The 14,199-nt window shown below is 40.8% G+C and overlaps 1 protein-coding gene across 1 annotated transcript in view; it reads right to left on the reverse strand.

Annotated features, from left to right (window-relative positions):
- The window catches only part of SPATA18 (spermatogenesis associated 18), a 54,546-nt gene that overhangs the window by 23,200 nt on the left and 17,147 nt on the right, over positions 1-14,199 (reverse strand). The window contains exons 2-4 of the mRNA XM_007955712.1: positions 8,600-8,705; positions 8,354-8,469; positions 4,951-5,054 (exon numbers count right to left, since the gene is read on the reverse strand). Coding sequence (XP_007953903.1) covers positions 4,951-5,054; positions 8,354-8,469; positions 8,600-8,705 — 326 coding nt within the window. The remainder of the gene's footprint in view (positions 1-4,950; positions 5,055-8,353; positions 8,470-8,599; positions 8,706-14,199) is intronic.

Consider the following 14,199-nt stretch of genomic DNA (forward strand, 5'->3'; position numbering starts at 1 on the left):
TATATATATATATATATATATATATATATATATATATCTTGAAAAATGAATGAATGAATGTAATGTCTTAAGTCTAAAAGAAAGCAAAAGTAGCAATAGCTTCTCAATAGGGTTACTGGAGGTTGAAAGGAAAATTCCTGTGAATAGATTAACAATTTTAAAAGTAAATATGGGAAGATGAACATTGCTATCAAGAGAAAACTAGAAACCTAAAAGAAAATGGACCAAGAAAGGAAGGACATTATGTAAAGGAATAAAGAAGGAGCAGTTTTCCCTCCCAACACAGCGCACATGTATGAGCAACATACAAAATCAAATACATGTTAATTGGGGCACCTGGGTGACAAGTACAGAGAGTAAAAAAGGGAGATGCATTTATGTACCAAGCATTGTTGTAAGCATGCTAGCATATTTTATTTAAGTGTTTTGTTAGGGTTTTATTCATTCATTAGCAAATTATTGGGCATTTACTATGTGCCAGGCACAGTGCCGGGTGCTGGAGATACAACAGTGGCAAAACAGCAATACAAAAGTGCAACCCTTTGGGATTTCCAGTCTAGTGGAGGAGTTAGATCATCAGTATGTTAAAAAAATATACCAATTGCTAAAAATCAAATTGTAGTAAGTGTTATTACGAGAAAAACAGATCATGTGAATGAGGATTAAGAGATGAGAGGAGGGAAGATCTTTCAACATATCATATGGCAGTCAGCAAAGGACTCTGAGAAGGTGATGTGGAAGCTGAGGTCTGAAGGATAATTAAGATCCAGGCAAGAAAAGAGCCAGTAGAAGGCTGTCCCAAGAAAATGGAAGAGCAGAGGCAAAGGCTGCAAGATGAGAAAGTAGACAATACAACTGAAAAAAGCCCACATGACAAGGCAGGAGGATGCTTGGTGAGGGAAGACTAGCACGAAAGTGATGGGGGAGAGAGGCAGGGCCAGACCACTCAGAGCTTTGAGAGTCCTGGTAATTCATTCAGAACTGTTCTTTGAGAACAAAGGCTACTAACTGCTTTTAAAGGAGCTCTGGTGATATAGTACCTAAGACATTTGATTGCTAACCAGAAGACTGGCAGTTCAAACCCACCAGCCACTCCACAGAAGGAAGACCGGGCAATCTACTTTTGTAAAGATTTACCGCCTCAGAAACCCAGACTGTTTGCTTTTAAGCAAGGAGGTGATTTGATTCAATTTTTTAAAAACTGCTGCTATGTGGGAAATGGACTGTAGCAGAGCAAGAATAGAAGCAAGGAAGCCAGTGGGAGAACAACTGGTCCAGACAAGCAACATCAGAGGCTTGAACTGGGGCAGTGGGAGTGGAACAGAAAGAAGGAACAAGTGTAAGAGATGCATGTGAGGTAGACTCGACAGGACACACTAATAGACTGGATATAGGAGATGAGGGAAAGAGATTCATGACCAGAATCCAGGCATAAGATCTAGTGGTTTTCCCTTGTCTAGGGTTCCCTTACACCTAGGCAGACCTGTCCCTGTTCAGCCTGTATTGTTGGAATTTCCACTTTTGGAACTGAGTCAGAACCAAACCAGTCTCCACAAGGTTAGACATGGGGAACATTCTGGGGTGGGCTATTCATTCTGAAGTATGTAGCATACTGGCTCTCAAAACATGCGTTGTTGTTGTTATTATGTGCCGTCGAGTTGGACCCGACTCATAGCGACCCCTCCTTGGGTTTCCAAGGTGGTATCACTACGGAAGTAGATTATCCAACCTTCCTTCTGAGGAGTGGCTGGTGGGTTTGAACCACCAGCCTTCTGCTTAGTGGTCAAGTCTCTTATGCACTACACTACCAGAGACAGACTAAATGAAGAAGGAAAGGGCTGGCTACCATAAAATACAGAAATAGCCTCCATTATTTTTTAATGCCATAAATGAAAAAATAGAATAAGAACAAGAAGTAGATTTGAAAAATAATTTAAGAAGAAAATCCAGTAGGAAGCAGAAAGCAGTTTCACGTATACAATTTTCAAATGGTTCTGGGCAGTGTGTGTGCAGGCAACAAGTATATACATGGAGAGAAGGAGGGAAAGAGAAAGAGCACAAATAGGACAAAGGGTACATGAAAGGGTACATGGGTGTTTTAGTACCATCCTTGCAAATTTTCTGTACATTTGATCTGATTTCCAAGTAAAAAGTAAACCAAACAGCATGCATCCATAAAGCTTATCAGTCTACAGAAGAACTAGATGGTGCCCGGCTACCACTGTCATCCACTTGGAAGGGATGTAGGAGATCCTGCATAGGGAGGGAGAACAATGTGGAACAAAACTCAAAATCATTTGGAGGCAAAAAAAAAAAAGAAGGTGGGGACCAGGTTTGCTGGTCCAATAGAGCCTGGTGGAACCACTAAGACTATGGCCCCTAGCTGCCCTGCAGGTCTGGAATTGAAGCCACACCCATGGTTTCCAGCTAAACAAAGTACAGGCATGTGAATTAAACATTTACCTCAAGTAGACACACGCCCTGGAGAGAACAATCATGGGAGAAGGAAGGGCTGCTTATGCACAGGGAGACAGCTCAGGGCGCAGAAGAGTATGGAGGGATGGACACTGGGAAGAGGTAACTATGGGGAGGAAGTGGGAGGGGAGCTGTTGCATTGTAAATTTTGGTCAATGACATGAGACAAAGTATATGTGAACTGCTGTATGAAAAGTGAATTTACTCTGTAAATCTTCACCCAAATCAAAAAAAAATAAAAAAATAAAAAAAGACACAATAGCAAGAAAATAATAAAAAAAAAAAAAAAAACCTATTGTCCTTGAATCAAATCCAATTCATGGCAATCCCACATGTTACAAAATAGAACTAAGCTCCACAGTGTTATCTTGGCTGTAATCTTTTTACAGAAGCAGGTCATCAGGTCTTTCTTCTCTGGCACCACTGACTAAGTCCAAACCTCCAACCTTTAGGTTAGTAAAACCAAACTAAACTCACTGCCATTGAGTCGATTCCAACTCACAGCAACCCCCTTGGTGTTTCTGAGACGGTAAATCTTTATGGAAATAGATTGCCCAGTCTTCCTTCTGCGGGCTGGTGGGTTTGAACTGCCAACCTTCTGGTCAAATGCTTTAGGCACTAAACCACCAGAGCTCAAACCATTTATACCACCTAGAGACCTTTAGTAGCAAGAAAGGGAAATGGGAAATTCCAGTGCCCAAAATTAGGTTTCGTGCTGAACAAGCACAAGCCTGAGTCTTGAAGCCCTGACTCACCGCTGGTCATCAGCACTGTTTGCCTCCTAATGCCCCAGGAGACCTAGCCAGACCAGCCACAACTCAACATCCATTAGCCCAAGACACTAGTGCCCAGATGGAATCAAGACCAGCAGGAACCCAGAGGGCAGAATAAAACCAAAGTCTTCTCTCCTCCAGCTCCAGGAAAGCATGCAAGTGTCCCTCTACCAGTAGATACCAGCCTAAAAGAGAAGGAGAGCAAAGAAGATCCCTTGAGAGGGCAGCCAAGCCCACTGCCATCGAGTGGATTCCAACTCATAGCACCCCTACAGGACAGTGTATAACTGCCCCAAAGGTTCCCAAGGTTGTATATCTTTATGAAAGCAAACTGCTTCCTCTTTCTCCCATGGAACACCTGGTGGGTTTGAAAAGCCAATCTTTTTGTTAGCAGCCAAATGCTTTAACCCCTGCACTACCACAGCTCCTTTGAGAAGGCAGAGCCAACCCTTAAAAGGCAGTTTGAGCTTGAAATTAACTGAATATTTGCACAAAAAGAACTACAATAAGCCAGAAAATTCTGAGTTACCTTGAAGTGGCAAATTTAATATCCCCCTCACTCTAAAATCAAACTGACATCCACTGAAATATGTTGGAAAAATTTAGGCAAATTACACATTTTGCACATTTATAAATATTGATTGCTCCCACTATAAAAGTGCTCACTAACTATGATTTCAACTGGAAAATGAATGAGTATGTATGGAGGGGTGTGTGTGTGTGTGTGTGTGTGTGTATGTGCACGCATGTGCAAACACATACAAAGAAAAAAGCATGGAGTAAAATATACCAAAATCTTAATAGGAATGGGATATAATTTTTCACTTTCACCTTTATACTGAGAGGGAAATTTGAATTACTTTTATAATCAGGCAAAATTAAATCAGTAGAGATATTTTCCTTTTGGAGAGAAAGAAGGATATCTCACCAGAGAACAAGGCAGAGTCAGACCATATGCCATCATAAAGATTATCCAGTTAAAAATGTCAGCCTAAAATGCAGCAGGAGAAATACCTTACTGATGGCTATTTGTTAGGTATGTTGAATGCATTTCCATACATATCTGTCTTCATCAAATACAAACCCAAAGCTTCTAATTTTCTTTACAATGATTCTCTGAGCTTGCTATCCTGGCTCTACACATAGCATATATTTGATAAATGAATCTGCCCAGCATTGCTTAACTTTTTCTAAAATATATAACTATACTTAAAAGTTACTCTCTAAAATCTTGAATTGTTCATTGTTTAAACACTCTGACTTAGTCAGGCATATATACCTCCACCCACCCAAATGAGTACACCTGGCAGATGAACAAAGCCTGCTTCATCTTACTTTTGCTTTTTCTTATAAATGTCCTAAACTTTCCCCTTCTGCATCTTTTATTTTCCTCCCAAAAGATAGATGTTCATCTAACAATATCTCCATTTCTAAAAAATACAGGCTGATAAGGGGCCTATGGAGAAGAAGGAGCTCCAGGCCCAGAGCCGAGGGGACCAAGGTCTTAGGGATCATGAAATAATATAACATAGATATCCCATCCCCAAACTGACTCCCAAAATTCCATCCCACATACAGACACAAAATCATATTACTTATTTGCAAATCTCCACATTGTACAAGAGCCATTATTCCTTACTCAAACAATTAAATTGAGAGCAAATAATTCTTTTTGGAAAAAGAGAACTTGCATTCCTCTTACTCGTCTTGAACCTTTTTGAGTTGATTACGGGTTGAGCCCAACTCAGAGTCTAACTGTAGGTCCTGATCCCGAAAAAGAGAATTTCTTTCCCTATCAAATGTGTCCTGGAATAAAACACAAATAAAAAAAAAAAAATGGTTTGAATACATGAAAACAGTATACATGAATTACAAAACATTATGCTGAACAAAATAAGCCAGGCACAAAGAAGCACATAGTGTCTCGTTCCATTTACCTGATGGTCTGTCTAGTTCAGGCAGAGGAGCTCTGGTGGTGTAACACCTAAGGCATTAGTCAAATGCCTCCACTGCAGTGAGTTTTGGTTTTTGGTTTTTAGTTCAGGCAGATTAGCCTACAGTGATGAAAGTCATCCCCTGGGGACGGAGAGGGTGACTGAGAAGTGGCACAGGGGAATGATATGGAGTAACAGAAATGTCTTCCATCCTGATAAGGGTATGAGTTGCACACACACACACAGAAAAAAAAACAAACTCAACTGCTATCGAGTTAGTTTCAACTCATAGTGACCCCTCCTTGGGTTTCCGAAGCGGTATCTCTACGGAAGTAGATTACTCAGTCTTCCTTCCAAGGAGTGGCTGGTGGGCTTGAACCATCAGCCTCCTGGTTAGCAGTCAAATGACTTAGGCACTAGACCAACAGAGCTCCTTGTGAGTTGCACGGATATATATTTATCAAAGCCCATCAATGTGTGGATTTTACTGTATACAAATTTAGTGTAATGCAAACTACACACACACACACACACACACACTTTGAGATACCATCTTATATGTCTTTACCCAGAATAACACCTGTGGTAGTTAAGGTTGTTCACAACTTGGCTGGGCCTGGTTGAGTGGCTGGGCAGCTAGATATAGTTATTTCCCATGGTGAGACTGGCAATCAGTTCCATGACGGAATCTACTGGAGCAGCTGAGTAGCTGCTTTAGGGATGTGGTCTGCTTCCAGTATATAAGAAGCAGCTTTGGAAGGTCTCCAGCTTTTTGGCATGCTTGAACCCTTCATGTAGCCCAGTCATTGTTAAGCAGCCTGTCATGCCCTGCCAATCTTGGCACTTTTTCTGGAATTGAATCAGTGGCCTGCCACGCTGTTTGGTGATGTCAGGACTGTGCCTTTTCACTTGTCAACCTTGAGTTTGTCAGCCTCAGTAGCCAGCAGCTGCTGGAGTGAAGAAAAGCCTCTAGCTTCAGTGAGCCAGAAGCAAGAGGCGAGCTGAAGCCCAAGGTAGAGGGGCTTTCATCCAGCCCCTAGAGCCTGGCACCTTGAACTCAAACTTGTAGCCTTCCAAACTATAAGAGAATAAACTGTTTGTAAGCCATCCCATTTGTGGTAATTCTGTTAGAGCCACACTAGGTAACCAAGGGGATGATCTAGAGTAATAGAAATGTTTTCTATCTTGCAAGGGTGTGAGTTGCACGGACCATATACATTTATCAAAGGTCATCAATGTGTGGATTTCACCATATGCAAATTTAGTGTAATGCAAACTACACACACACACACTTTGAGATATCATCTCACGTGTCTTTATCCAAAATAACAATTATGGGGATAAAAATCTGAGAAGCACATGAAATCTTCAAGAAAACACAGCGCTCAATATTGACTGACATCTATTGAATACTTTCCTAATGTTCTAGGTCCTATGCAAGTTGTTTCCAGTGCTTATCACATTTAATTCTCACAAGGACCCTTTTAGGTCAGTAAAACCATTGTCCCTATTGAGCATATGAGGAAACTGAGACATAAAAGGTTAGTTAATTTACCCAGGGCCATAGAAGAGAGACTGGAATTCTGCTGCAATCTCTAAGCAGGAACCCTTCAGTCACTATTCACATAATTTGTGTATCCATATAAATGTTTAAAAGAATACTAGGATGTCTGCCTTGAGAGGTGTGTTATTTTAAAGAATTACCTATGTGAGATCAAACTTGAAAAGGTAGATGAAAAATTTAGGGGACAGTGAGTCTAAGTTAATGGCAGTGTACAATTTAGAGAGGGATGGCGAGAATGGTTGCAAAACTTGAGGTCACTGAGTTGGACATGTTGAAATGGTTCATGGAAGTGTATAATTTCTCCAAAATAAATAAAAATTGTGTGTATGTGTGTGTGTGTGTGTAAGATTACTAATGTCAATGACTTCAGAAAGTGTGTGTTCTCTTTCTAGTCTGGGCTTCAACTATTGAAAAACTGACATTGTGCAACTGTTGTTAGGTGCCGTCAAGTCAGCTCTGACTCATAGGGGACCTTATGTACAACAGAATGAAATACTGCCTGGTCCTGTGCCAGCCTCACAATACTTGCTATACCTGAGCTCATTGTTACAGCCACTGTCTCAATCCATCTCATTGAGGGCCTTCCCCTTATTTTGTTGACCCTCCACTTTACCAAGCATGACATCCTTCTCCAGGGAATGGTCCTTTCTGACAACATGCCAAAAGTAGGTCAAACAAAGTCTGGCCATTCTCGCTTCCGAGGAGCATTCTGGCTGCACTTCGTCCAGAACAGATTTCTTAGTTCTTTTGGCAGTCCATGGTACTTTCAGCATTCTTTGCCAACACCACAACTCAAAATCAACAACTCTTCTTTGATCTTCCTTATCCATTGTCCAGCTCTCACAAGCATATGAGGCAATTGAAAATACCATGGCTTGGGTTAGGTTCACCTTAGTCTTCAAAGAGATATCTTTGCTCTTCATCACTTGAAAGAGGTCTTTTGCAGCAGATTTGCCCAGTGCAATACATCATCTAATGTCTTGACTACTGCTTCCACTGGTGTTCATTGTGGAACCAAGTAATATGAAATCTTTGACAACTTCAATCTTTTCTCCATTTATCATGAAACCACCAATATCAACCTCCAGACATGACACTGCATGTCAAAGGCTGTTAATGAGATTTCTTCCAATCCTGATGCCATATTCTTCTTCATATAGCCCAATTTCATGGCTTGTTTGTTCAACATACTGACTGAATAAGTAAGGTGAAAAAGATACAACATTCTTGCATGCCCTTCCTGTATCCCTAATTGTCTGGTGACTAATTTGTCACTTAAAAGTTACTATTTAGTGTCCTGTGTGGGCCAAGCAGTCCTGAGATGTAGATCACTACCAATTTCCATTTTACAGCTGAGGAAGTAGAGGCTCACTGATTTGCCTGAAGTCGTGCCGCTAGTAAGTTGGCAAAGATGAGATATGAATGCAGCTCTGTCTTAAGAGCAAACACAACCCACCATATAAATGCTGCTTTCTACAGAAACTTACCTTTTGTATCTATGTCCCAATTCCCTAACTAGAGTTGAGTCACCAATAGTTAGAAACCATACCTTAGATATTTTTAGTTCCCAGAACTCGGTCAGGATGCTGAAAGCCAACCTATCATACCTGTAGAGAGGGGACTGTGCCATCAACAGGCTTTCCCATGGAAGCAGCAGTAAAGGAAGCCTCTAGCCAAGGCAAAAGTCGTGATTTGATTATTTCCACTCCAGCATAATGTCCTCCTAAAAGAATACATAAATCAAGTCAGCAAGAGAAATCCAACCACACCAACTGAGCCACGGAGTACAGAGGCTAAAAGAAAAGAAACAAAAGAAGGAAGAGAGCTGAACAGAAAGCACAGGCCATTCTCACCCTCCTTGGCTGCTGTACTGAGGATTCCAAAGAGTTGTCCCTGCAGCTTGGCAACTTGCTCAATGAGTTCAAGGCAAATATTTAGATTTTGGTCACATGAGTTTGTCTGAAAAACCAAAACCGTAGACATTAGGACAACTCCTTCATTCTGTGACCCAATGTAGGCAGATAAGGGGCTAACAAGGACTGACTGGCTCTAGTATGCCCCCAGTGGCAGATATTGCAACATGTTGAACAAAAATCATGTCCCTTTCCTCCTGGGCACAGTGGTAGACTACTTACCCTACATCCTAGTAGTTTGTGTGGTCATGTAACAGTTCAGGTCAATGAGATGGGAAGTGATGGGGCCTAGAAGAAAACCTCTTGAGAGAATGTTTCTCTTTCTCTGTCCCCATCTGCCTGCTGAATTCAAACCATAAAACCAAACCCACTGCCATCAAGTCAATTCCAACTCATAGCAACACCCATTGAGTTTCCAAGGCTGTAAATCTTTATGGAAGTAGATTGCCTCATTCTCCTCCCACTGAGCAGTTGGTGGGTTTGAACCACCAACCTTCTGGTTAGCGGCCAAATGCCTTACATATTACATCACCAGAACTCCTTTTGGTGTATTATAAACCACTCCCCAAAAAAAACCTCACTGCCATCAAGTCAGTTCCAACTCACAGTGACCCCCACTGCGTTTCTGGGGCAATTAATCTTTATAGAAGTAGATATTAGTATATTATAGGTACTGATTGCTGAACAAATGAATGAATGCAAAGGATCTAACAAAGATCCCAAGAACATAAGGGATGATGGTGCCACAAGATTTGGAAGGCTGCACAATAAACACTTGCATTAAACTGTTACATGGTTAAGAAATAAAGTGTGGGTTTTTGTGTGTGCATGTTAAGCCACTGGTATTTGGGGGTTGTTATAGCAACAATATAACAACAACAACATAGTAACAAGGAGCTCTGGTGGCACTGTGGTTAAAGCATTGTGCTACTTTCCAAAAGGTCAGTGGTTCAAACCCACCAGCTGCTCCACAGTAGAAAGATGAGGCGACTGCTTCCATAAACATTGAGAGCCTCAGAAAACCTATGGAACAGTTCTACTCTGTCCTATAGGGCTATGAGTCAAATCAACTCCATGGCGGTGGGTTTGGTTTGGTTTTATAACAACCCTGACTCCCCTACTCAGTGGAATTCTGCAAGTAATGTTTTTTTTTTTTTTTTAATTGAATAGACTTTTTGTAATACAATATCAAAAAGAGAAAACAGCTGTCATCAAAGCCAACTGCAACTCCATGTGTTCACAGTAGAACTGCACTCCATGAAGTTTTCATGGCTGGGACCTTTCGGAAGCAGATCACCGGACCTATCTTCTGAAGAGCCTCCGGGTGGGTTCAAATTGCCAACCATTTCGCTAATAGTCAAGCATAATCATTTGCACCACCCCAGGACTCTGTAAGGCAATACACTGGCTCCTAATTTATCTGTTATATTAGTTCTCATCCCTTATATAAGTTCAATGTTTGCATTACACTTGCATAAAGAATACTACAAGAATAGTAATAAGGCATTACTGGATTGAGGATACAATGGAGAATAAGACAAAAAAAAAAAAAGTCAGGGCTTAGGACTTTATGGAATATTCAGACTAGTGAGGAAAACAGGTAAGCAGACTGTTAACCTGCTGTGAAATAATAAGTCCTATGATACAGATAACTATAAGGTCTACTCAAGAGTCCATACTCTTGGAAAGTCAGGGACAGCTTCTTTTCTAACTGAAAGAAACTAGGCATACTTAGGGAAAGGGGCGGTTCAAATTGTTATGGAACATCTAAGCACTGAGAACAGAATGTGTAGAAGTCAAGAGGCAGACCATTTTGCCATTATTTTGCTTTGGTCCTCCCTAATCGATTCCACGGAGCTCTGTTAGCCTAGTGCCTAAGACATTTGACTGCTAACCAGAAAGTTGGCGGTTGAAACCCACCAGCCACTCCTCGGAAAGAAGATGGGGTAATCTACTTCCGTAGTGATCCTGCCTCAGAAACCCAAGAAGGGGTCTCTATGAGTCGGGTTGACAACAACAATTGATTCCAACAGTAAAAGAAGGAATCCAACAATAAGCAACAAAGAAATCACGTAGGGAGAAAAATGCACATATTTGTGTATCACCTTGAGTCATGATAAGGTACTACAGATCCTGGAACAGGAAGCTGGGTAAAAGGAAAGAAAGTAGAATGAAGAAAAATAGGTTGGGAGACCTCCAAGTGAAAGTTTACAAGTAAAATACATATATGTATCAGGATGGGAAATGGCTCAGACAGAAAGTACACTCCTTGAGGACAGGACTGTCCTGCTCACTACTATACTCCCAGCCTTATATTATATAGTTTGCATGTATACAAAAACCTCAATTTGTATTGGATGAATAAACAAAAATGAGATGATTCATTTACTTGGTCTTTATTACATACCTACTATGCTCTAAGTACTGTTAGTGCTTCACATAAATGACCTCATTTAATCCTCATTTATTATTATTATGTTGTTGTTGTTGTTAGGTGCCATTGAGTCATCTCCGACTCATAGCAACCTTAAGTACAACAGAACGAAACACTGCCCAGTCTTGTGCCAGCCTCATGATCTTGCTATACCTGAGCCCATCGTTGCAGCCACTGTGTCAATACATCTCATTGAGGGCCTTGCCCTTTTTTGCTGACCCTCCAATTTACCAAGCATGATATCCTTCTCCAGAGAATAGTCCCTTCTGACAACATAACCACAGTAGGTGAGATGAAATCTGGCCATTCTTGCTTCCAAGGAGCATTCAGGCTGTACTTCTTCCAGGATAGATTTGTTAGTTCTTTCAGCAGTCCATGGCACCTTCAACATTCTTTGCCAGCACCACAACTCAAAAACATCAACTCTTCTTTGGTCTTCCTTATTCATTGTCCAGCTCTCACATGCATATGAGGCAAATGAAAATACCATGGCTTGGGTTAGGTGCACCTTAGTCTTTAAGAAGACGTCAAGCTCTTCAGCACTTGAGAGAGATCTTTTGCAGCAGATACACTCAATGCAATACATCGTCCGATGTCTTGACTGCTGCTTCCATGGCTGTTGATTGTAGAACCAAGGAATATGAAGTCTTTGACAACTTCAACCTTTTCTCCATTTATCATGATGCTTATTATCAGTCCAGTTGTGAGAATTTTTGTGTTTTTCTTATAGTGAGGTGTAATCCATACTTCAGACTGTAGCCTTCAATCTTCATCAGTAAGTGCTTCAAGTCATCCTCACTTTCAGCAAGCAAAGCTGTGTCATCTGCCTATCACAGGTTGTTAATGAGTCCTCCTCCAATCCTGATGCCAATTCTTCTTCCTACAGTTCAGCTTCTCAGATTATTTGCTCAACATACAGACTGAATAAGTATGGTGAAAAGATACAACCCTGATGCACTCCCCTCCTGATTTTAACCCATGCAGTATCCCCTTGTTCTGCTGAATGAAAGCCTCCTGGTCTATGTACAGCTTCCTCATGAGTACAATCAAGTGTTCTAGAATTCCCATTCTTCTCAATGTTACCCATAATTTGTTATGATCCACACAACTCAATACTTTTGTATAGTCAGTAAAACACAAGTAAATATCTTTCTGGCATTCTTTGCCTTGAGCCAAGATCCATCTGACAAAAGCTATGATATCCCTTGCTCCATGTCCTCTTCTGAATCCAGCTTCCATTTCTGGAAGTTCTCTGTCAACATACTGCTGCAACCATTTTTGAAATATCTTCAGTAAGATTTTACTTGTGCATGGTATTAATGATACTGTTTGATAATTTCCACATTCTGTGGGATCACCTTTCTTTGGAATGGGTACAAATATGGATCTCTTCCAGACAATTGGCCAGGTAGCTATCTTCCAAATTTCTTGGCATAGCCTAGTGAGTGCCTCCAGTGCAGTATGTTTGTTGAAACATCTCATTGAGTATTCTGTCAATTCCTGGAGCCTTGTTTTTTACCACTTCCTTCAGTGCAGCTTCAACTTCTTCCTTCAATATAACTGGTTCTTGATCATATGCCACCTCCTGAAATGGATGAACATTGACCAATTATTTTTGGTGCAGTGACTGTGTATTCCTTCCATCTTCTTTTGATGTTTCCTGAATCATTCACTGCATTACCCATAGAATCTTTCAGTATTGCAACTCGAGGCTTAAATTTCCTCTTCAGTTCTTTCAGCTTGAGAAATGCTGAGCGTGTTCTTCCCTTTTGATTTCCTAACTACAGTTCTTTGCACATTTCATTATAATAATTGACTTTGTTTTCTCAAGTTGCTCTTTGAAATCTTCTGTTAAGCTCTTTTATCTTGTCATTTCTTCCATTTGCTTTAGCTACTCTCCATCAAGGGCAAGTTTCAGAGTCTCTGGTGACATCCATTTTGGTCTTTTCTTCCTTTCTTGTCTTTTTAATGACTTCTTGCTTTCTTCATGGATGATGTTCTTGATGTCATCCCACAATTCCTCAGGATTTTGGTCAGTCGTGTTCAGTGTGGCAAATTTATTCTTCAGATGGTCTCTAAATTCAGGTGGGATATAATCAAAGTCATTATTTTGGCTCTTGTGGACTCCTTTTTAATTGTCTTCAGCTTCAAATTCAACTTTCATATTAGCAGTTGATGGTCTGTTCCACAATCAGTTCCTGGCCTTATTTTGGCTGATTGAAACTCTCCATCACGTCTTGCTACAGACATAATCAATCTGATTCCTGGGTACTCTGTCTGGTGAAGCTCATGTGTAGAGCTGCCATTTGTGTTGTTGAAAAAGGAATTTGTAATGAGTAAGTTGTTAGTCTTGCAAAATTCTATCATGCATTCTCCAGTGTTATTTCTATCACCAAGGCCATATTTTCCAACTACTGGTGATTCTTCTTTGTTTCCAACTTTTGCATTCCAGTTACCAGTGATAATCAACACATCCTGATTGCATGTTTGTTCAATTTCAGACTGCAGAAGTTGGTAAAAATCTTCAATTTCCTCATCTTTGGCTTTGGTGGTTGATGTGTAAATTTGAATATAGGATTGGCAGACAATGTTTCTACAAGTATATTTGTATGTAAGAATTCTAAGTATATAGTAGAGCTGATAAGGAGCAAGGTTGCAGTCATTTCTTGGCCACAGCCAACTACCTAGAGGGAGCAAGTAGTTGGACCTGTGGGCTCGGGACCATAGTTGCAGGGGACATCAAGCTCAATTGGCGTAGCATACTACACAAAACATTGTTCCACCTCCTACTTTAGTGAAATTTTAATTGTGTGTGATATTAATGGTATTGTTTGATAATTTCCTTATTCTGTTGGATCACTTTTCTTTGGAATGGGCATAAATATTGTTCTGGTTACCTAGTGCCACTCTGACAAGAATATACCACAAATGGGATGAACTTAACAACAGGAGTTTATTCTCTTACAGTTCAGAGGCTTTAAGTCCAAGGTCAAAGTGCCAGGCTCTAGGGGCTGGGTGAAAGCCCCGCAACCTTGGGGTTCAGCTCTACCTCCTGCTCCCAACCCACAGAAGCTAGAGGCTTTTCTTCACTCAGACAGCTGATGGC

Source organism: Orycteropus afer, unplaced genomic scaffold (assembly GCF_000298275.1).
Source record: "Orycteropus afer afer isolate SDZICR_OR568_19922 unplaced genomic scaffold, OryAfe1.0 scaffold00532, whole genome shotgun sequence".
Lineage (NCBI taxonomy): Eukaryota > Metazoa > Chordata > Mammalia > Tubulidentata > Orycteropodidae > Orycteropus > Orycteropus afer.